The sequence below is a fragment of the Protomyctophum parallelum genome (genome assembly GCF_964188405.1).
Source record: "Protomyctophum parallelum genome assembly, chromosome: 13".
Classification (NCBI taxonomy): Eukaryota; Metazoa; Chordata; class Actinopteri; order Myctophiformes; family Myctophidae; genus Protomyctophum; species Protomyctophum parallelum.
In genome coordinates this window covers 41,111,669-41,134,168 of record NC_139708.1, presented here as the reverse complement: position 1 = coordinate 41,134,168, position 22,500 = coordinate 41,111,669, and the positions used below count along the sequence as shown (strand labels likewise).

The following is a 22,500-nucleotide window of genomic DNA, read 5'->3' as shown; positions in this document are numbered from 1 at the left end:
GAAAGCCTGGGGTTCCAAAATCGCCGTGTGAACCGGTCTGGAGCGGATGGTAATTTACGTTTATGTTGTAGTCACTGATTTGTAGTCATCAGGCATGCAGGAAACCATAAGGCGGAATGAGAAGAACCAAACCATTGACTACAACATGACGGAAGTTACCATCCACTCCCGACCGGATCAGAACCTCGAAATGGAATGCTGCCCATGGCTATACTCATCACCCAACCAGGCTCAGCTGGTCCTCACAGGTGTTCTGCTCTCAGGGCAATCAGACTCTTGGCCTCAGGTAGAAGGGATCGTATAGGAGACTGGCTGAGGGGGAATAGGTGCAAGGCAAGGCACAGTCAGTGGCAAGACAGTCACATTTGCCCACTGTAGAGGCCGCGTGGTCGTGACAAAGACAACATAAGTCTTTTTGGGTGAACTGAGCGGGACGTGCACTAACATTATAGACACACCAAGAGTCCGGCATGCGGATGGTCGGACTACACCACTGGAACTGCGCTGCTCCAGTGGTTGCAGGCTGTGTTTAGGTTAGGGTTAGGTTGTCGATGTCGGACAAATGACTAACTAAATCGTAGTTGAGAACAAAAGGAGTCTACCGACACGCCTCAAGCCTAAAACGGCTGGTCCGGCCGCTTCACAGAAACAAGGAACCTTGATGCAAAAGGAGGAGAGGACACTGGAGCAGCACGGACATTTAGAGCCTTTTATTTAGGTGCTAGTATACAAACGAAACTAACGCTTCGACCTAGAAGGTCTTCATCAGAGTCATGACTCTGATGAAGACCTTTTAGGTCGAAACGTTATAGTCTGCTCCAGTGTCCTCTCCTCCTTTTGACTAAATCGTAGTGTTTTGACAATCATTCGGAGGCTTGGAATCCCCTCACGGCCCAGTGGGCCCACCTCCGCCACCACCACCAGTGAGGACTGATTGATTGATTGATTGATTGAAATATTTATTAACAGTTTGCAGAATTACAGTACATTTCAAGCACAAACTCAACACAAAGACTGTTAACTGTGAGTGGACGACCCAATTAAGCACTATACACTTGTTTACAAGAGGGTCCACCATGTTCAATGCATCAAAACATTTAGAGACGTACAAATAGACACTTCTATATAGTCAAAGAACAGAACAGGAATTCATCATAAAGGAGGTAAAAAGGGAAAAGAAACATATACAGTGAGGGGAAAGGGGAGGGGGGGCGGATTCAGATTTTACGGGGGCCAGTTTCGAATTTCGAACCGCAGGTTGAGAACCCTCAGTCCTCTGCCTGCTGTATATATGGTCACCTGATCTCATGAACGGGCGGATGGCGGTTGCCGCTCGTGAAACATTTAAGCGTTGCGTGTCGGGGGTGAGTGAATGGACGAGGGCAGGAACCGCCTGCATTATGCATGGGGCCGACAGCGTTGGGCCTCTGTTCTCCTACAAGCATTAAGTCCCCTCGGCTCGTTGTGTTGCTCCTCATGATGTAGGCCCGGAGCGAGCAGCTTCATTAAACAATCATTAGCCATGCACATATCCATGGCCGCTCCCATTCACACAGCACGCGCACGGCACGCACGCACGCATCATGCACACACACACACACACCACCTGAACCTCAAGGACAGAGAGCAAGACACGCACACGCGCACGCGCACACACACACACACACACACACACACACACACACACACACACACACACACACACACACACACACACACACACACACACACACACACACACACACACACACACGGCTAACTTGCGAGGGAGCCAGGGGAGATTTCCTCAGCTCCGGGGTTTCTCGACAATCTCACAACTTGTCGCGTATATACGCTTTGAGCTTGTCCAGTTTGGAAGAGCTTGTAATGCTTGATATTTTTTAAATTGATTTGAACTTATTTTTATTGATATTCTAATAATATAATACGATTTATATAGCGCTTTTCTAGGTACCCAAAGTCAATTTACAGAATAGAAGTTAAAACAATTTTATTAGAAAACTAGTTAAAAGGTTGTATATTTTAATACCAATACATCTGTAAGTCAAATTCGTAATACAGGCCTTTGTACTCACGTATGTATATTTTTAATATAATTGTAGTACCTTTACTTAAAACAATCAATACTACTACACTGAAAATGAGATTACCGACAGACAGACAGACAGACAGACAGACAGACAGACTATAGAATGGCCGTTGTAGACCCAGACACATTTTTCCAAATGAGCAACCTGCATGTGGTCAGATAAGAAAGCATGCGTGTGTGATTGTTTGTCCAGTCTGGGGTCAGATAGGAAAGCGTGCGTGTGTGAGTGATTGTCTAGTCTGCACTTATACTGTGACTAGTGGAGTGTACGGGCGAGGGAACACAGGTGACCTGTGAGAGGAGAGGAGAGGAGAGGAGAGGAGAGGAGAGGAGACGAGAGGAGAGGAGAGGAGAGGAGACGAGAGGAGACGAGAGGAGACGAGAGGAGACGAGAGGAGACGAGAGGAAACCAGCAACCTCTGACTGGCCCGAGGGCAGAAGAAGCCATTTAAGAGTTCCGCCACGACGACTCCTCTCCTCTACTGTTAATTTTGTCGACTAGAGACTTGAGATATTCAACGTTTATGATATGAATGGAAGCCCATGCTGGCTGGATCGGGGCTGAAACCTCGTTGCCAGATATGGAAACATCCTGTGCAGGAACAGGGATTGAACCCCATGAGTCTCCCACTCGCCAGAACCACACTCAAACTGTCGTGCCAATATATGGCTGAGCCCTGATTGGCAGGTGGGGCCGCGTCTTGGGCTATATATAATTAATTGAAAATGAACTATAGGCGCGTTAAATCGCTTCCCGTTTGAAAGGCCCTTAATGTTACCATCAAATCAGAAATATCGCTAAAATTAAACATTTTTTGTCATTTGCAGACCTGGAAACCGTCATACATTTATTCATATCTTCACGACTGGATTACTGTAACTCACTGTACTCTGGTATGAGCAAGAAATATATAATCTCGCCTCCAGATGGTGCAGAACTCTGCGGCTCGCCTTCTCACCGACACGAGAAAACGTGAACATATCACACCGATTTTAGCTACTCTTCACTGGCTCCCTGTGAGCTACAGAATTGATTTTAAGATTTTATTGATTACTTTTAAAGCTCTACATGGTCTAGCTCCCATTTATTTTTAGAGATTTGCTGAAACCCCATAACCCTGTGTGCTCCCTTAGGTCATCGGGGAGGGCCCTCTTGCAACGCGTCTGGTCACTCGGGGTGGCCGGGCCTTTGCGGCTCAGGCACCTTTGCTCAGGGAACTCCCTGCCTTTGGCTCTTAGATTAGCAGAATCAGTGCCTTCTTTTAAAACGCTTTTAAAAACACATCTGCATGCCAAGTGTTTTTCCTAATATTGTTTTTTATTGTTTTATTGACCTGTTATTTTCTTCATGCTTTATTATATCTGATGTCTTGATGTTTTGTTGTTTTTATGTTTTTATGATTACTGTTTTATAACCTGTCTGTAAAGCACTTTGTAACTATACGTTTGGAAAGGTGCTATACAAATAAAATTCATTCATTAATACTGTCCAATAATTAGATAGGGAGGGGGGTGAAATTATGATAGGCAGTTTCTGCTGTCAAAAACACCCATGCCTTTGGGGCCCTAAGGATGAATACAAAATTAATATCAACATCCTAATACTGTCCAATAAATAAAATTGAAATTATGAAAAAATATGACCCCTCAGTGAAAAAACACTGTGTTTGAAATAGACACTAATACGGATGTCCCGATACACTTTTTTCCTTTCCGATCCGATTCCGATTTCTGATACTGAATACCGATACCAGAGAATAATATAATAAGAAAAAAAGAAAAAAACACTTATTTTGAAGTCCACCGACAGGGAATAGTGTTTATAGCTATATCTAGCTATATATCTCATGTTGCGTTTATAACCAAGCTCCTCACTCAAATGTGCACTTGCAGTTTGGGCAACTGTCTCCAAAGCAAACTCTACATGTCCCAACATTTTATTGACCTGCCATAGTGTCGACCCCTTACCACTGTGTCGGATCGCTGGTTAGACTGGCATATTCACCGATACCGATATGACCCGATATGACAAATAAGGGCAGATCCGATACTTTTCCCGATACCGATAAAGGGACTCTACTTTCTGAGGTGTGATTTATTTGGGGCCCTAAGGATGAATACAAAATGAATATCAACCTCCTTACTGTCCAATAAATAGATATGGGGGGTGAAATTATGACAGGCTGTTCCTGCTGTCAAAATATGACCCCTCAATGAAAAAAACATTTATTTTAATATCCTCGCTCTTACATGCCCACATGCTAACATGTTGGCAATCGACCATGCCTAAGGTTGCCTATATACCCCTGATATGGATATCTGATATTTACAGCAGGTACAGCAGGTGTGTGTGTGTGTGTGTGTGTGTGTGTGTGTGTGTGTGTGTGTGTGTGTGTGTGTGTGTGTGTGTGTGTGTGTGTCTGTGTGGTGTCTCCTCCACTGTGTCGTTTGTAGCAGCTTGTTTTACCAGAAAGGATGTGTTTACATGGAAGTGTAAATAAAACAAAGCCAATCACCCATTAACCCCTGCATGGTAATCTACACATACTCTGTGTGTGCATGCGTGTGTGTGTGCGTGCGTACATAAACCTTTTAACCCCAAACACTGAGTTCAAGTTTAAGTAACACTGGACTGCGTCGGTGTGTTTGAGATGTAGTGGAGTAGAAGTAAAAGTACTGATCATTGGAAATACTCCATTGTACAGTTATACTTAAGTACAGTACTATATACTTAGTTATACTTTCCACCACTGCGAGTACTGAGTACAATATTGTATTATGACTCCTCTACATTTCTAGGAAGGGAAAAAGTTGAAAAAACCACTTCAGCTCTGGATCAACAAATAGTTTCATGTTTTGGAGAATTTCAGAATTTCAAAATTACAATGCATAAGGAAAATAATACACGTTGCAATTTGTTTGCTTTTGAATAATCTTTTTTTAGGCACGACCTTTTGGACATTGAAGCAGGCCTATACTGTGAAGGGGTGCCCACACCTTTTTGACTTGAAAATGAGCAGCTCAGCCCAGATCTACCCTGCATCAAAATGGCATTATCTTTCTCCTTTTTGTAACTGTAATGCTACCGACGTTTGTGCGCAACACTAATAAAGTATTGCATTGTGGGTTTGAGGCACTGACAGGCCCTTTTTGATGCCAATCAATCAAGTCACCTTAATTCAAGTGGCCAAAAGATGCCAAAAATTGTTATATTTTTTATAGGGCACTATATATATTTTTTTTCTTTTTAGGGACATGTCATGTAATCTACCTGCACAGCCTTTGTGATCTACTAGTAGATTGCGATCTACCCTCTGGGCACCCCCGGTTTAAAGCAACAACACCGGATCTTTAAGTCAAACACACATTTGACTGAGCAACTTTCACTTGTAGTTGACCATATATTTGACCAGGAGTATCTATACTTTGACTCATATTTGACCAGGAGTATCTATACTTTGACTCATATTTGACCAGGAGTATCTATACTTTGACTCATATTTGACCAGGAATATCTATACTTTGACTCAGGTACTGCAGTGTTGTAGGCGAGTCCATCTAAAGCGAGTCCAAGTCAAAATTTAAGTCTGAGGCGAGACAGAGTCAAGACCGAGAACCAGATATGTTTTTTCCTCATTTGATACAGCGGTACAGAAAACACTGCAAGAGTAGACATAGGCACGTCCGTCAACGTTGTTGGTCCGAGAACGAGTCAAGTCTGAGTCAAATTATGGGCGAGACCGAGATGGGACCAAGTAAATGAAAATGTGGACCGGACTCGTGACAGTGGTCATATATAAGACTAATAAATCATATTTAAAAGTGAGACAAATCAAAACAGGAGAAAAACACAACAGAACGTGGTCAAGGTTAACTGCGAGACAAAGCAGCCTTGACCCCGGCCCGGTTTCGACTAACACGGTATAGAAATCCTCCCCGGGAGCTGTGGTCAATTTACACCATTTGTTAAATTACCACTCCAGATTGCACATGCAGTGAGTGCTGTGTGTACTAGTGTATCTGGTGGTGAGTCAGCGGACAGATTATGTTAGCTCACGTCGATTACGGCATCCATTCCTATCCGTCCGTCCGGGCAGCCTAGCTGTCTCCCCTGCCCGGCTCCCTCCTCGGACGTACATGATGACACACACACAGAGAGAAGAAACACACTGTCAGGTTACGGGGCTCCTGTCTCGGTTTCCTAAGCTCCGCAGGTTCTTCTAAAAGTCTAGCCACGGGATACGACCATTACCTCAACACCGCCGGCCCTGTAACAACCACCAGCATTCTCTCTCTCTCTCTCTCTGCCTCTACCCATAGCTCAGCAAACAGTGAATTATTCAGGGCTAACAAGCTGTCGGAACACCAAACTCAATTGTGCGTTTTAATTAAATCTCTCTCCCTCTCTCTTCTTGTTGTGGTTTCTGTGCCGTTCTGTCGTGGGGGCATCGCGGAGGACAGACCGCGAGGAGGAGGATGATACTACTAGCATTACTAATCCTTTAGTCTCGCCTTACCACACTGTTGCCTCTCGCAATGTTCAGATGCTTCCATCATACAGTATGGAAAACGGAAGTTCTATCATGAGCGGAAGTAGTACAAATACAGTACTATCCTCCCCACTTCCGTTTCGTCTTTACAGTCACGCAAAATGTATCCTAATATAAATAGAAATCATCTAAGCATATATAGCTTGCTGCTTAGCAGAAAAGGAAATAAATAAATGTAAAGATAATTTAAAATATATTTTCGTGAACGGAAATGGCAGCTTCCTTACTTGGATTTCGGGATGTGTGGTTCTAGACTCTATATATAGCATTCGGTGATTGTGGAATAGTTGTCTGGCTACACGTGAGACTATACTAAACCTTAGGCCTGTATCCTGACAGCCAGGTGAGACTATACTAAACCTTAGGCCTGTATCCTGACAGCCAGGTGAGACTATACTAAACCTTAGGCCTGTATCCTGACAGCCAGGTGACAGAACGCATCGAGGGAGTCTCAACCGAGGGCCTGCATGGTATCACTGCCGCCCGCCCCGGCACTCAAAGTGCTTCCTGCCTCTTCTTCAAAGTGCTTTTGGTTTGGTTGACTCTCTCTCTGAGATTAAATGTCTTTTTGGGTACCGTGCATTTCAGACTGAATAAATTGATTGCTTGATTGGGTGATTGGCGTCTAGCTGGAAGGCACAGATTGTTCTTTCAGTCAGGAATGGATTAACCACTTAAACCATTCGAGAGTCTAGACGGAACTAAGACATCGAGACGCGGAACACAACAACAACACGACAACAACACGACATTTGAAAACAGCACTGTCACGGGGCAACCCGTGCCCTATATACAAAGACACATGAAACTGCGTTCTATAACATGCAAGGACTAATGTTTTAAACTTGTGTAGGGAAAACTGTATTCACTGATTGTTTGCTAATTGTCTCTCCTGCACTGCTGGTGGCATTTGCCTTGATTTAGGAAGGGGCCAAGTGCTATGCAGGGGAGGGGTGTTTCTCCTTATGCTTTGAGTAATTGTCATTGAGTTTTCATTCTGATTTATACTTATATATATATATATATAACACATTATTGAGAATGTTTAGGTTACTGTTTATTCAAGGTGTTGTTGATGGAAGTATTTATATTAGTAAATAGTATTTGAGAAGAAATGTGCTAATTGAGTCTGTGCCCAGTGGTAGGATCCACTCCTATTTAAAGGTATATTCAGTGATTTCACTCAAAAAACCTTAGGTTTCGTTTTTGGCTGTGGGACCCAGCCTTTCGTCCAATCAGGATAGAGAGTCAAAAACGAAACCTAGGGTTTTTTGACCCCCAGGGGTTAACTGGGGACAGGGAGGAACTCCTTATATGGTCAGAACACTCTATAGTAGGGAGGATTATCACAACAAAACAAAAAAATAAGTGATATTTGAATTAAGTGAAATCACTGAATATACCTTTAAAGGAGGCTGCAGGGACAGGCTAGTTAGTTAGAAGTGGGCAATGACACAGGTAACATCTCTGAGGATGTTGTGTGATCAAGGTACAGCCTGAAGAGAGCTCTTAGCCAGTTGGGTTTTTTTCGTAGTGTTCATTTAATTTCTCAGTATTATTATTATTGTTATTTTCCTGGTTTCACACTGTTGAATCTGTACTGGACTTTGGTGGAGGAGTTTGGGGAAAATAAACGCCCTTAACTACAATTTCTGACTGTTCTTGGAGCCTTGGCCGTTCGGGCAACTTCACAAGCACAAATATAAAAACGGTCAAATTACAGTGCAGAAGAAAATCATTAATGTATACTGTGTGTGCTGCAGGCTTATTGAATGAACACTATGAAGGGATTTTAACCCATTTAGACCTGACGATTCTACAAATGTCTTCTAAATCCTGACAGTTTTCTATATGTCAGTGGTGCTCAAACATTTTCATGTCAAAGACCCCCAAGATTATATGTATTTGGCTGCCGCCCCCCTTCTGAAAATATGTTGTTCCAGTGACCCCCCCCCCCCCCCCAGAAGATTTGAGTTAAAAACGTTGGTTCTGAAAGAATATATAAGATTTGCGACACATTTTCACGATTAAAAAAAATAGCAGACCTACAAGCTATGTACCAGGGGTCATGTACCAGGGGTCATGCACCAGGGGGTCATGAACCAGGGGGTCATGAACCAGCTCGGGGTCATGTACCAGGGGTCATGTACCAGCTCGGGGTCATGTACCAGGGGTCATGTACCAGCTAGGGGTCATGGACCAGGGGTCATGTACCAATATGTCAGTGGCATAAGCAGGAATTCATTATTACCTTGGCCTGGGAAAATCTGCCTGGGCACACTGCGCAAAATGTTGTTATGAATTCATTAATCAATACTCATTTTTAATTAATTAATACAAATGTTTTGCCTTCAATTTCCTAAAAATGGTAAGTCAGGTGTCTTAGAGATTGACAGGTGTCCGTGTAATGTCAGGCTGCTACAAGACACTTCATCCCATCACATTCCCAAATGTAAACACCAAAAACCACACCTTTGTCTTCAATGTTTGTGTTTACACAATGTTTGTGTTTACACAAACATTCAAAGCTAGCCATCCATTGTCAATGGCATTCCATGTTTGTGTTTACACACACCCTCAGCTGGCCATAGGAGCGCTCCACAACAACCATAAAACAACAACATGCACACTATAAAACACTAGTATAAAACAACAACATGTAGCTCTCCCAGACAGCCTACTAGTATAAAACAACAACATGCACACTCTCCCAGACAGCCTACTGGTATTGAAGTATAAGTATAGTGTTGAGTATTGAAGACTGCAGAGTGTAACAACAGCTAGTTTCTTTCAACTCACTTCCAAATTACAAATTAGCAAGATAGCACCCCATAGCATAGCAGCAGACAACATGGGCCGCACAATCAATGGAAATCCATTCAGCAAAAAATACAATTAAATTTTGACCTTTAATGTCTTCAAACACGTAGTAATCCATAATCAAGGGCGGACGGTCCTCAGGATACAAGTAGTAGGCCTACAGTAGCCTAGCTCCTCTAGGGACTGCTCACTTCCTTTCTTTCCAAAAACTTTGCAATAGACGTTTGGCATTGTGAGGCTAACATTTAGGATACTCTCAGAGAGGCTTCTCGTTTATATTTAATCATAAACAAATTAAGACACAAGTTTCTGGTGTGAAGAAAAACAAATCTGCCACATTCTAGTAGAAACAAGCACATGATGGACTGCCTCAGGCAGGCATGACCAATCAATCTATGCAGGTACAGATGGACAAACTATTACTACTAGGCAGATCCAGATAGGAAAAGATAAATAATAATACACCCACTGCCGTATTTTGCTAAATTGAATGCAGTGATTGCATTCACATTATGTTATGTATTTTATTTTGGCTGGGCCGGCTGAACTCGGCTGGTTCGAGTTCAGAAATACCTGGGCGTAGGCCCATGGTGTGGATATGCCCCTGGGTCATGGACCAGGGGTCATGTACCAGGGGTCATGTACTGTACCAGCTGGGGTCATGTACCAGGGGTCATCGCCATGTTGGCTTGTGGTGGACATTTTTGTCAACATATATGTTTTCCCACGGACATACACAATGAGAGGACAATAATATGACCAGAAACACATTAATAGATAGCCCTGAATAACAGGTCTGTAACTCTCAGAGTGTTCAAATGGAACCAAACGGACCCTTATGGGTCCGTTTGGTTCCATTTGAACACTCTCAGAGGTTCTCATGGCTCTGAAACCCGTCCACCAGTGACATCATCATTTTTTTAAACAAGATTTCTTTACAAAAATGTTTAGATCTTTATTAGTGTGAGAACAATGGCTTCCATTATCGTTTTGCAACTTTTCAGGACTAGAACGCCTGCAGTTTCTATTAGCTTGGATTCCCCATCGATGATGTCACTGGTGGACGGGTTTCTGAACTGTCCACAGCCCTCCTATGAGACACAGACGAGTAGAAAGACATTGTGCCATTTTATCATGATTATTAGTGAGGACCTGTTATATGAAGATAGGTTGAAAAGTGGTGAAGTGGTCCTTAAATGTTTGCACATTCAACTCCACAAAGTTGTACGTCACAATGAGCAATAGCACGCACACGCTTGCATGCACGTGCACACACACATACATACAAGCACACACGCATGTGTTCATGCACATGCAGTGCCATAGCTCAGCATTAAAAAGAGCCAGCAGGATCATTGTCACCACAGACAGACAGACAGACAGACAGACAGACAGACAGACAGACAGACAGACAGACAGACAGACAGACAGACAGACAGACAGACAGACAGACAGACAGACAGACGACACTGTCCTTAAGTATAGCGGGATAAAAGGTCACTGGATATGCCACGCGAATGCACGCTAGCATTACGCACACGCACACACACACACACACACACACACACACACACACACACACACACACACACACACACACACACACACACACACACACACACACACACACACACACATACACACACACACACACACACACTCACACACACACACACACACACACACACACACACACACACACACACACACACACACACACACACACACACACACACACACACACACACACACACACACACACACACACACTCACACACACACACAGAGCCCTACGTTACTTGTACAGTTTGTGGTAAAAGCTTTTCTATACCTGTAAAACTGACAAGATGATTCTGATTTCACTTTCACTGCATTTCAGAGTTAAATATATTTCTCCCACTATTTTAATTGACACAAAAGGTCACAGATTGAGATAATGAATGCACGTAAATAAAATAAATGATCACCATCACAAGCATTACATTTGAAGATTGAGATGAAGAACCATTTAAGTCCTCTGGAGAGGGAAGTCTGGAGCACTCTGGTGGAGCTGCTGCCCCCGCGACCCGACTACAGATAAGCTTAGTTTAGTTTAGTTTATTTAGGATCCCCATTAGCTGTTACACCTGGCAACAGCTATTCTTCCTGGGGTCCTCACTGATAAATATACATACAAAAAAAAATGAAATACATTTTTAAAACAACATTACAGATATCACAAAAGGAAAAAAAAATACATTACAGCATAACAAATACCGTTAGTGCATTCACTCTAGATTACATTAACAGAATTAAACAGAATTACAATTTCGCCATATAAGAAAGTATTTTCTTAAAATGCCTTTACCCTTAATTTCTGTGATGCGTACATGATAGAGAGTTCCAGAAAGGTATTGCCCTGTACATGACTGTATTCTTCATTGCATCAGTTATTGGCTTACGAACTGTAAATCGACCCATTGCAACATGTCTGGTATTATGTCTGCGTCTATCACTGGTATAATATAATGAATATTTTTATATAAGCATATAAGCAGTGTACTAGATCTAGTATTGCAGTTCAGGGCAAGGCGAGTTGCCTTATTCTGGGCTATTTGTAATTTACCAACCATTGGACCAACAACTGGACAATAGTCTAGGTGGGATATCACTAGTGCCTGGAGGACCTTGGCAGCAGATGTTGCACATCTCCTAATCATGGACAAACCCCCTCCCATTGTCTTAGTTATGTTTTCAATATGAGTAGACCATGTTCGATGACTGTCTAATTATGTAACCCCAAGTAGTTTTGTTTCATCTACCTGCTCATTTGCTAAATCACTCAGTTGAAGATGAATGGATTATTATTATGGACGTAAATGGTTCTTCGTCTCAACTCTTCCTTTAGTTTGACTCGGTTCCACAGATAGCAGATCAGGTTTCGCGCTTTCTTATACTATTTGACAATTCGGGCCAAAGTTTGGCCAGGTTTTATAGTATAACATTTGATTCAGTAATTGTTGTTTTGTTTTTATTTTATTTCCTTTTTCGGTATAGAAAAAAGGTCTTAAAAGTCCTTCAATTGTCACGTCACTGTCATCTGTCTGTCACTGTCATCAGGACCCCCCCCCCCCCCCCCGGCAGGTTGAGAAACAGTACAGTACAGTACAGTACAGTACAGTACAGTACAGTACAGTACAGTACAGTACAGTACAGTACAGTACAGTACAGTACAGTACAGTGTTAGACTGGAGTCTAAGAAAATGGAGATATGATACTATGTCGCCCTCTAGCGTGGCTGTTGACACACTGCACCTATAAATAGCTACAGTCACTGACTGTCACTGTAGACTAGTCACTGGTGCACATGCGTTTAGATTTATATACATCAAATGATCTTTGTTTAGTTTTTTGTTCTAGTTCTTTGGTTTTATTCATTAAATTATTTTAAATGATTTATTAATGTACTTTAATGGGACATTAATGGCATTTATTTTTAAATAATAATGTATTGACCTGCACTTGTTTGAAATGTTCTATAGGCCTACAAATTGAATTAAAATTCAATCAATCAATCAATCAATCAATCAATCAATCAATCAATCAATCAATCAATCAATCAATCAATCAATCAATCAATCAATCAATCAATCAATCACTCAATTAATCAATCAATCAATCAATCAAAGCGTCAGTTCATGCCACACTGCAAGATTGTTGTAGGCCATATCTGCCATTCTTGAAAATGTTCTTCTATTTTTGATCTCATATTTGCCATTGACAATGAAAGGATAAATTAGGTCAAATGTCTGCCAACTATGACTATACATTTGAGGCAACACAAACATTAAATACTTTTGACAATGAAGGGAAAATGTACGTCATATGTATACGAGCAAATCGACTACTAACCAATCACATAAATTCAGTTGTCATCTTACTCACATGATCATGGTGAAAAGATGAGTTTTTATTGTATTGATCATGGTTAAAAGATAATAACATAAGTTGACGATGAATCTGGGTTGTACAAACCATGTACAACCCAGATTCGGCACAAACAAGGGACTAAATTACTTTCGCTCCTATATGCCACCAAAATGTGGAACGCCCTACCAACAGTCATTAAGACATGTGAATCCCTTGACTCCTTCAAAACCGCTCTCAAAGGGCACCTACGGATGGCTGCAATTCCAAACTGGCCCCCGTAAAATCTGAATCCCCCCCAGCCCCCCCCCCCTTTCCCCTCACTGTATATGTATCTTTTCCCTTTTTTGCTTCCTATATGATGAATTCCTGTTCTGTTCTTTAACTACATAGAAGTGTCTATTTGTATGTCTCTAAATGTTTTGATGAATTGAACAATGTGGACCCTGTTAATTGGGTCGTCCACTCACAGTTAACAGTCTTTGTATTGAGTTTGTGCTTGAAATGTACTGTAATTCTACAAACTGTTAATAAATATTTCAATCAATCAATCAAAAAACCAATTAATTCATGAAGAAGTAGGCTATATTATTTTTTTATTGGATGATGTACGACAACTAGAGCGCCCCTCACTTCACACAGATTTTTTTCCTACTGTTGTAATTTATAAATCTTCTGATTTATAACAGCATTCGTAATAATAATTAAAAAAAACTACAAAACATTACCGGACGTGACGACAGTGACAAACACAGGAAACGCGGTCTGCATTGGTTCCTTTCCTTTCCTGTTCCGGCTCCTCTGTGCCGCACGCCTGCTGCTGTCTGTCAAGAGGAAGAAGACAGCCCACATTAGCCTAGCACACTTTTTTTTAACATTTAAACTTATACATTATATAGTTTTATTGTCCTAACTGACGGACCCCCAGTGAGCCGCCATCATGTACCAGGTAAAGCCCGTGTGCGGAGGGATCAGGGCTGATCTTCCGTCCTGCATGTACAAACTGACCAACATACACCAGACTGCTGCCACAGCACAGCCATGCCAGGTAACTGTCTATAAAACACCTACTAATCACTAATAAACACATCATTACAGGGCCGATCGGTCGTCGACAGACCCGCTGGCACAGTTTCAATGTCATCATTACATGATTACATGTATTATGTCCTTTTTTTTTTAAAGGCGATCGAGCCCCCGAACTATAGCTTATCGGTATTCTTGTTTAAGCCACGTTTAGCTCACTGCCTCACTTTCCCTTGCTATAGAATTTAGCCAAGTAACTCTTCAGATCATGCTACAGTATAATGCTATGCAGACGCAAGCATTAGACGTTAGAGCATCTTAAGTGTTGCTTGTGTGGTTGTCGCTTATTTGCCCCACAAGAGAGCTTGTAGATCGGCTCTTTTTTGGAGAGCAAGTATAAGCATCGTACAATCACTGCGAGTGTAAATGATGGAGTTCTATAGTCTTTCTGGATGATGCAATCATCCTTGTCATCATTCATGTCACGTATAATTATGTGTGACTGACGAGTTATGTTTGATTTGACAGTGACATTTCATATTTAATAGCCACAATCATACATTTTTGTTGTGTGCTTGGCATGATGCATTGCTTTGAGTTTAACATGCTCGTGTGTGTGTGTGTGTGTGTGTGTGTTTCTTTAGTAGGTGTGTGGGCTCCCAGAGCTCTCTGTTTGATGATATTTATTTATATTGATGCCAGTGGTTCTGAAAGTGGGGTCCCCACTCCCCGGGACCATGACCCACAGGGGTCGGGGACCCCCAGTGTTGTCAAAAATATTACATATACCGGTAATCGTCTAATTATTTGAAATAATCACCATTATTTTGTCATCATTGTCATGTTGAAACATTTCATAAATAAAAAAAAACAAATAGCAGAAATAATTGATCTACAAGCTTACTTGTCTTATTTCTGCTATATCTTTTAAAATAATGAATATGTCAGTAATGTCTTTGTATATTTCAGGTATTTATCAACATAATTGTATGCTTTATTCATAACGTTCCAATGTGCCACGCCAAAAACACCATTCATTTGTTAATCGCAATTATTTCTGTGACAATTTACTGTACATTTGTAATCGTGCCAGCTTAGTGTAGGCCTTCATTTACAAACAACAAACAAATGATCACATAGTGATATGGTGGCGATCTGTCGTCTACATTTCATGAGTAGATGTATGTCAGGTTTCACCTGACAAAAAAAAAGATAAGATGAGGTTGAAAATGTGTGCACGGAAAAAAAAAGACAAACAGTCGTACGGTCTTCAGATTTGTGATGACCTTGTGCCTCCTTTCCTCTCCTCCCCTATCTCTCCCCTGGTCCAATCAGAACGGAGAGGCGGACCCGGCCATCTTGGCGCTGGAGACGCGCCAGGATGACATCATGAGGAAGCTGTACGAGCTGAAGGCGGCCGTGGAGGGACTGGCCAAGACGGTGGCCACGCCCGACGCCGACATGGACAGCTGCAGCCTCGCCCCCCACGCTAGCCACGCCCCTTCCACCTCCTCTAGCTCCTCCCCCTTCAGAGGCACCGCCGACCTCGACGCGCTGCTGGGCAAGGTGGGAGACAATGTAGTACGGTTTGCAGTGTCGGCGTTTAGCTACCAGTGGTTCTCAAACTGTGTCATGTCAAGGACCCCCAAATTGACGCTGAGTCCGCGGATCCCCATTTGAAAGAGATATTCCAGGGACCCCCATAAGAGAATATTCTTTACCCTCTAGCAGTGATTCTCAACCCGTTTAATGTCAAGGACCCTCAGTTAGTCTATGTCATTTCTATCTCTGAGACCCCAATTGATATTGTAAAATCATTGTTAATTTAACTCAGACCCATAAGGGTCCATTTGGTTCATAACTATCATTTAGCTGGGGACCCCCTGGAACTCCCTCAAGATCCACTGGTTTACAATGTAGGCGTATAGCCAGACAACTATTGGTACGGAAATGGCAGCTTCCTTACTCGGATTCCCTTATTCCACAATCAGAGACTGTGGAATAAGGGAATCCGAGTAAGGAAGCTGCCATTTCCGTTCACGAAAATATATTTTAACATATATATTATATATATATAGATTTCCATTGCTGCTAAGCAGCAAGCTCTATATGCTTGCGCGACTTTAAAGACGAAACGGAAGTGGGGAGGAAGCTTCACTTTTGCTTTGCTCATGATCAGATCTTCCGTTGCTCCTCCAGACTGTATGACGGAAGCATTTGAAAATTGCGAGTGGCAACAGTCTGGTCACACGAGACTTTCGAAAGCATAAAGCCCAGGCATTCTCTCTGTATTCTCAGCAAATGAGCGATCGTTCTGCAGGTTTATTGATTCATACGGTTCGTCCTAGTCTTCGCTAAGACACCCGTATTTATTTTCTGTGCCAACAGGACATGGGTGCACGGTGTAACGTATGTTATTTCTGTGCCAACAGGACATGGGCACGCGGTGTAACGTATGTTATTTCTGTGCCAACAGGACATGGGCACGCGGTGTAACGTATGTTATTTCTCTGCCAACAGGACATGGGCACGCGGTGTAACGTATGTTATTTCTCTGCCAACAGGACATGGGCGCGCGGTGTAACGTATGTTATGTCTGTGCCAACAGGACATGGGCGCGCGGTGTAACGTATGTTATTTCTGTGCCAACAGGACATGGGCGCGCGGTGTAACGTATGTTATTTCTCTGCCAACAGGACATGGGCGCGCGGTGTAACGTATGTTATTTCTGTGCCAACAGGACATGGGCGCGCTGCGTGACATTGTGATCAACGCCAACCCGGCGCAGCCCCCTCTCACGGTGCTGGCGCTGCACTCCCTGCTGTGCCAGCGCTACCGTGTGCTGTCCACGGTGCACGTGCACTCCTCGTGCACGCACGCCGTGCCCCCCCGGCTGCTGACGTGCCTGGGCCCGCCGCACAGGGACAGCTTCGATCGCAAGCGCTTTCAGCTGGGATTCACGCTCATATGGAAGGACGGTGAGGCTAGGCTGCGACGAAGACGTTGCATTGGACGCTCACATTGCATAGCTTCTAGATCGTAGACATAGAAAGCCTCTTCCGGCTCTGGGGTGAAGTGAAGGCAAGCTTCCGTGTCGGTGCCAAGGAACGTTAATGAGAGGAAGGGACGTGAGTCACGTGACTGGAGGCTCATTTGCAACTCTATGGGCGCACTTCTGCCCTCAGTTCGAGACAGGTCGCTTCAATGAATTGCAGCGGCGAATGGGGCGTCTACCTTTTTATGTCTATGTTCTAGATCTGCTGTTTGCAAAACAAAACAGTTTGAGAACGACTGTTCTAGGGAGCGGTGGCGGTGGGTGTATGGGGGGGGTAGAACAGTAGTTTTCAAGCTGTTTCATGCCAAGGATCCCCAAATGTATGATTTATTTGGCAACGGACCCCCATCTAAAAATGTTATGTGCCAGTGATTGTGACACGATATGTTAACTAATTTATCTGTGGAACAGAGTCAAACTAAATTGAATGCTTCAACTCATTCCAAGTGCTTGTCAGGGTGGGGGGAATGGGGGGTCCCCAGTCACGGGGTCACGGCCTGAACGCTTTGAACTGGTTATATAGACAGTCGTGTTCTTGACACATATGGATTTATATTTGTATTCTAAATCAATTACTTTGATGTAACCTGCTCGCTCCCACAGTGCCCCAGCTCCAGATGAAGTTCAGCGTTCAGAACATGTGTGCCATCGAGGGCGAGGCGAGCGTGGCGCGCTTCCTGTACCGCCTGCTGGCGCCGTACCCGTCGGACGCGGGCGCCGCCACGCTGGTGGACAGCTGGGTGGACACGGCCTTCTGGCGGCTGGCGCAGGGAGGCGGGGCCAAGGAGCGCCACGCCCTGGCGGCGGCGCTGGGAAGCCACGGCGCCTGGCTGTGCGGCCCGGAGCCCACGCTGGCAGACATCGCCTGCTACTGCTGCACCATGCAGAGCGGTAAGGACTGCATGAATTCAAAATGTTTTCCCCTACTACTTCTTGCTTACTGTAAATCGCTCTGGATTAAGAGCATGTCCGTGGTCATCATAATGGGCATACTGAAACAATAGATGGCAAAACAATGGGAACAGTTCAATTTATGTATCTTTATATCAAAAGTCCATTAAAACCATTTTAATTACTTCCTTTGAATGAAAACGTGCTGGCCTGCTGGGTGATGACGTAACACGGTATGAATATTAATGTATCTTGATTCCCATCGCTGCACATTCCTCCAAACAGCTGATTTCGATGACAGTGAATTACTCCGTTTTTAATCTCATTCAAGGTGACATCCAGACAATGTATTACTTATTTTAAACTTAATGAGTACGCCAATATATGTATCTTAGAAATAAGCCAAGTAGCAAACATGCTTGCCTTCTTTCGCTCTAAACAAAGACAATAAGTAATTTCTTTCTATATTTCGGCTTTGTATCGTGTAAGTCATTTGCCATAATCTTCCCACAGTGCAATGTCTGCTCAAAAGGCCAGACAGAAATGTCATTTATTCTATTCAATATGTTAACTTAATATACATCTTCAACTAATCTTTCCGTTGTGTCCACACAGCCCGACAGAGCAAAGTGGACATGTCCGCCTCTCCCGCCAACGTCCAGGGGTGGCTGAAGGCCTGCGACAACCTGGGTCACTTTGACGGCATCAAACTGCTGCTGCAGTGACCGCACCGGACCCCCCTCGCCCCCCCACGAGACCACCAGACGACGACAACTCTTCAGCGCTGACCCCCACCCCGTCCAGAGTCAGAGAGGGCATTAGAATAACTGACAATAATAATAATAATAATAACGTGACAGTTCAGTCAATAGGCTGTATACCATTTTGGAAGTAACTCTTCCTATACTTCCGGGCCTCCATCTTCCTACTTCCTTTACGTTGTTACCGATGATACTAATTGAGGCTCTGTTCCATTTAGTGTGCAGCGGGTTCTCAAACTGTTTATAATTTCAAGGACCGCCATAACTCTGAGAGTGTACAAATGGAACCAAATGGACCCAGAATGGTCCATTTGGTTCCATTCGTACAGTGTTTCCTGTGAGCCAACGAGCAACAATAGCAGCATCCTGACTGTCTGGCCAGAATGAAACAGAACCTAATTTTTCTTGTTCAGTTTGAAAAGAAAATGTTGAAACTTTGGTCACTATTGAGAACTCGAGAAATATATCTGTGAGAGAGAACACGAGAGCAGCGTTTAGCAAACATAACATGGCATGTTTATTTTTTTATAAATCCCAAACTGCTTGGGTTTCTATACAATGACATAATAATAATAATAAAAAAAAAGAAAAGAAACTGAGCCTCATCGGTCGGAAGTATTACATAGTCATTTCCAAAATGGCGTATGTGCATAGTACCTCTAGAGTTCAGAATATATGTAGGCTATAGTACCATAGTACCTTAGTTCAGAATATATGTAGGATCTGTGCTTAACTGTTAGTCCCAGGTGGTTTTTGTTTTTTTCCTGGTTAATCTTCGGAACATTCGGACACTAAAATGCTATTTTTCAGAGAGACAAATCGGGAGAAACTTCGGCTTCATTATCGACCCACCTTTCTCTGTCCCAGCAAAGCTGAACGCACTCTCACGAGATCTATCTAGCAACGGTAATCGCAGGAAGTGACAAAGCATGGGGTCGCGTTTTCTTCTTACGATATGGGAAACCATGCCATCATTCTGTGGGGAAAAAACAACCCGGGACTACAGTTAGGCACAGAGCCCGTATCGGTTCAGTTCAGAAATGTATGGAAAAAGTTCTAATTATTTGCAAAATAGCCGATCTACGAGCTCGCAAACACAACCCACGACGTGTTGTGAACTTGTAGATCGGCTCATACGGAGTATATTAAACTGTAGGGGTTCAATTGGTTAACAGTAAGGAAGTGTTAACATTTTAAAACGTCAGGTGACAACTGTGTTAACAATGCAGGGTTCGAATACCGTGTGTTGTCATCAGGGCTGGATCCAGAACTGGATCCAGAACCGGATCCAACACTCGGGAACCGGTTCCAGAATCAGGTTTTATCCACACCGTCAAGAGCTCGTATGTGAACTTTCACGTCTGCTAAAATATACAAGGACCGCCATAACTCTTGAGAGTAACCTGTGAGGGTCCATTTGGTTCCATTTATACACTTTTCCACCTTTGGTTCCATAACTGGTTCCGTTCTAGATTCATGGAACCTTTGGTGCTTTCACGGAAACCGGTGGACATTTTTTTTAGGTTCCAGTTCTGAACCAACTTTTACGGTTCTGAACCATTTCATTTACTGGTGGAAAAGGGTCCATTTGAAACCCTCTCAAGGAACCTGAATGGTGAAATAAAATCCTGAAGGATCCCAGCTCTATTTATTGTGGTGTGTGTGTGTGTGTGTGTGTGTGTGTTGCCACCCTGCTGCTCCTGTTAAAGAAAAGGGAACCTGGGCAACCGTTGTGTGGGTGGCAGGGTGTAGATTAGCTCTGGTCCATAGTGTTAGGAGATCTCCATTAAGCATTATGTTATACTTAAGCACTACGAGCTTGTAGATCTGCTATTTTTCATAGCATGATGCTAACTCCAAAATGGGTTCCCGTTCAGAATGGGGTAAGCATTATGTTATACTTTAGCACTACGAGCTTGTAGATCTGCTATCTCTTTGAAAAATCTTCAGAGCGAACGTTTTTAACTCAAATCTTTGCCTCTGGGAGGGACCCTGGAACAACATATTTTCAGATGGTGGTCCGCAGCCAAATACAGATCAATCTGTGGGTCCTTAACATGAAAATGTTTGAGCACCACTGACAGAAACGGATTTAGAAGACATTTTAGTAGACTCTCAACATCTTAAAACAGTCTTTGTTTTGGTGAGTAGCGAAAGTGTATTATTATTTTTTACTACAGACGAGAGGCTTCTCTACCAAGGCTCCAAAGAAGCCATGGTGTTAAGGAGAACTCCTTGTGACGCTATGGACCTTAGCTAGGTGTAGTGGTGGACGACAGTGTACTCTACCAACCCCACTATACTAAAGTAGTACAAACATTTTCATAGTGAATTTCCAACAGTGAAAATAGCCCATGCCTCAAGTAAGTACTCTGTTACTTCGAGTACGACTTCACCACTTTCAACCTATGTTCATATAATTGGTTCTCACTAATGCTCATAATAAAATAGCAAAAAACAAAACAAAGACATATATAATTCTACTCTGTCTCAGAGGCTGTGGGCAGGTTCAGAAACATGTCTTTCATGCAGTGACATCACCGATGGGGAATCCGAGCTAACAGAAACCGCAGGCTTTTCTATTCCTGAAAAAGTTACAATTCTACAACGGAAGCCATCGTTCTGGCGATAATAAAAATATATCGATGAGATGAGACACAGACCGAGTAGGAAAGAAAATGGTGCTATTTTTATCATTTATCGTGAACATTATAGTGAGGACCAATTCTATGAAGACAGGCTGAAGGTGGTGAAGTCGTCTTTATTGTCCACTGCTGGTATTTGTTACTACAGATGCTGTTGAATCAGCTGTGTGTACAAACCATGTACACATCACCTACTAAAGGCCTGTTCACACTCCACTTTCAGGTGATAAGGGAACGGTGGTCACCTTATCACCTAAAACTGGAGTATGGATACAGGCCTTAACACTAACACTGTACATCCCCCACCCCACCTTGTGCCTCAGAAGATACTTATTGTGCAGTATGGAAAATAATAACTTGTAGCGACTCATTTCCTAATAAAAAAATAATATTTCCAGGTTGGAACTTTTTGAAGTTTCTGTATCGTTTTTAATTATTTTGTAAATTAGTTTTTTTCTTCCAAAAGGATGATACTCACTCACACATGCCTTTTGAGATGGTGCACACACTTTGTCCACCAGGGGGCAGGAGGGGCATTCCCAACATGACCATAGTATCATCTTTTGGCTGGATACACTCAGCTACAACAGTGGGTCTCTCAAGTGTCTTTGTGGGTTCCAAATGGCCCCGTACGGGTGTGTAACTCTGGAGAGTGTACAGATAGAACCAAATGGACCCGTAGGGGGTCATTTGGTTCCATTTGTGCGCTAGCTCCCAGTAGTTATGGGCAGAGCGAAGAGTTTGATCAATCCTCATG

General features: G+C 43.1%; 1 protein-coding gene across 3 annotated transcripts; it reads left to right on the top strand.

The window, feature by feature from the left end:
* Nucleotides 1-14,164: 14,164 nt before the first annotated feature.
* On the top strand, nt 14,165-22,154 carry aimp2 (aminoacyl tRNA synthetase complex interacting multifunctional protein 2). Of its 3 annotated transcripts, XR_014570100.1 has the most exons (6): nt 14,165-14,413; nt 15,727-15,957; nt 17,132-17,369; nt 18,050-18,337; nt 18,953-19,779; nt 19,819-22,154. XR_014570100.1 is itself a non-coding variant. In XM_083779279.1 (5 exons), the coding sequence occupies exons 1-5, from the start codon at nt 14,306-14,308 to the stop codon at nt 19,060-19,062; spliced, it is 876 nt and encodes a 291-aa protein (XP_083635405.1). In that variant the 5' UTR covers nt 14,165-14,305; the 3' UTR covers nt 19,063-22,154. The 3 variants fall into 3 exon arrangements, 2 of the variants coding, with proteins under 2 accessions (XP_083635405.1, XP_083635404.1); XM_083779279.1 differs by having other exon boundaries at nt 14,165-14,314; nt 18,953-22,154; XM_083779278.1 differs by having other exon boundaries at nt 18,953-22,154.
* Nucleotides 22,155-22,500: the final 346 nt, after the last annotated feature.

Bases quoted from the DNA above. Each gene is read 5' to 3' on its own strand.
- aimp2 (XM_083779278.1), top strand. From the start codon at position 14,306: ATGTACCAGGTAAAGCCCGTGTGCGGAGGGATCAGGGCTGATCTTCCG. The intron at 17,370-18,049 runs GTGAGGCTAGGC...TCGCTCCCACAG, and splicing joins CACGCTCATATGGAAGGACG to TGCCCCAGCTCCAGATGAAG. The intron at 18,338-18,952 runs GTAAGGACTGCA...GTGTCCACACAG, and splicing joins CTGCTGCACCATGCAGAGCG to CCCGACAGAGCAAAGTGGAC.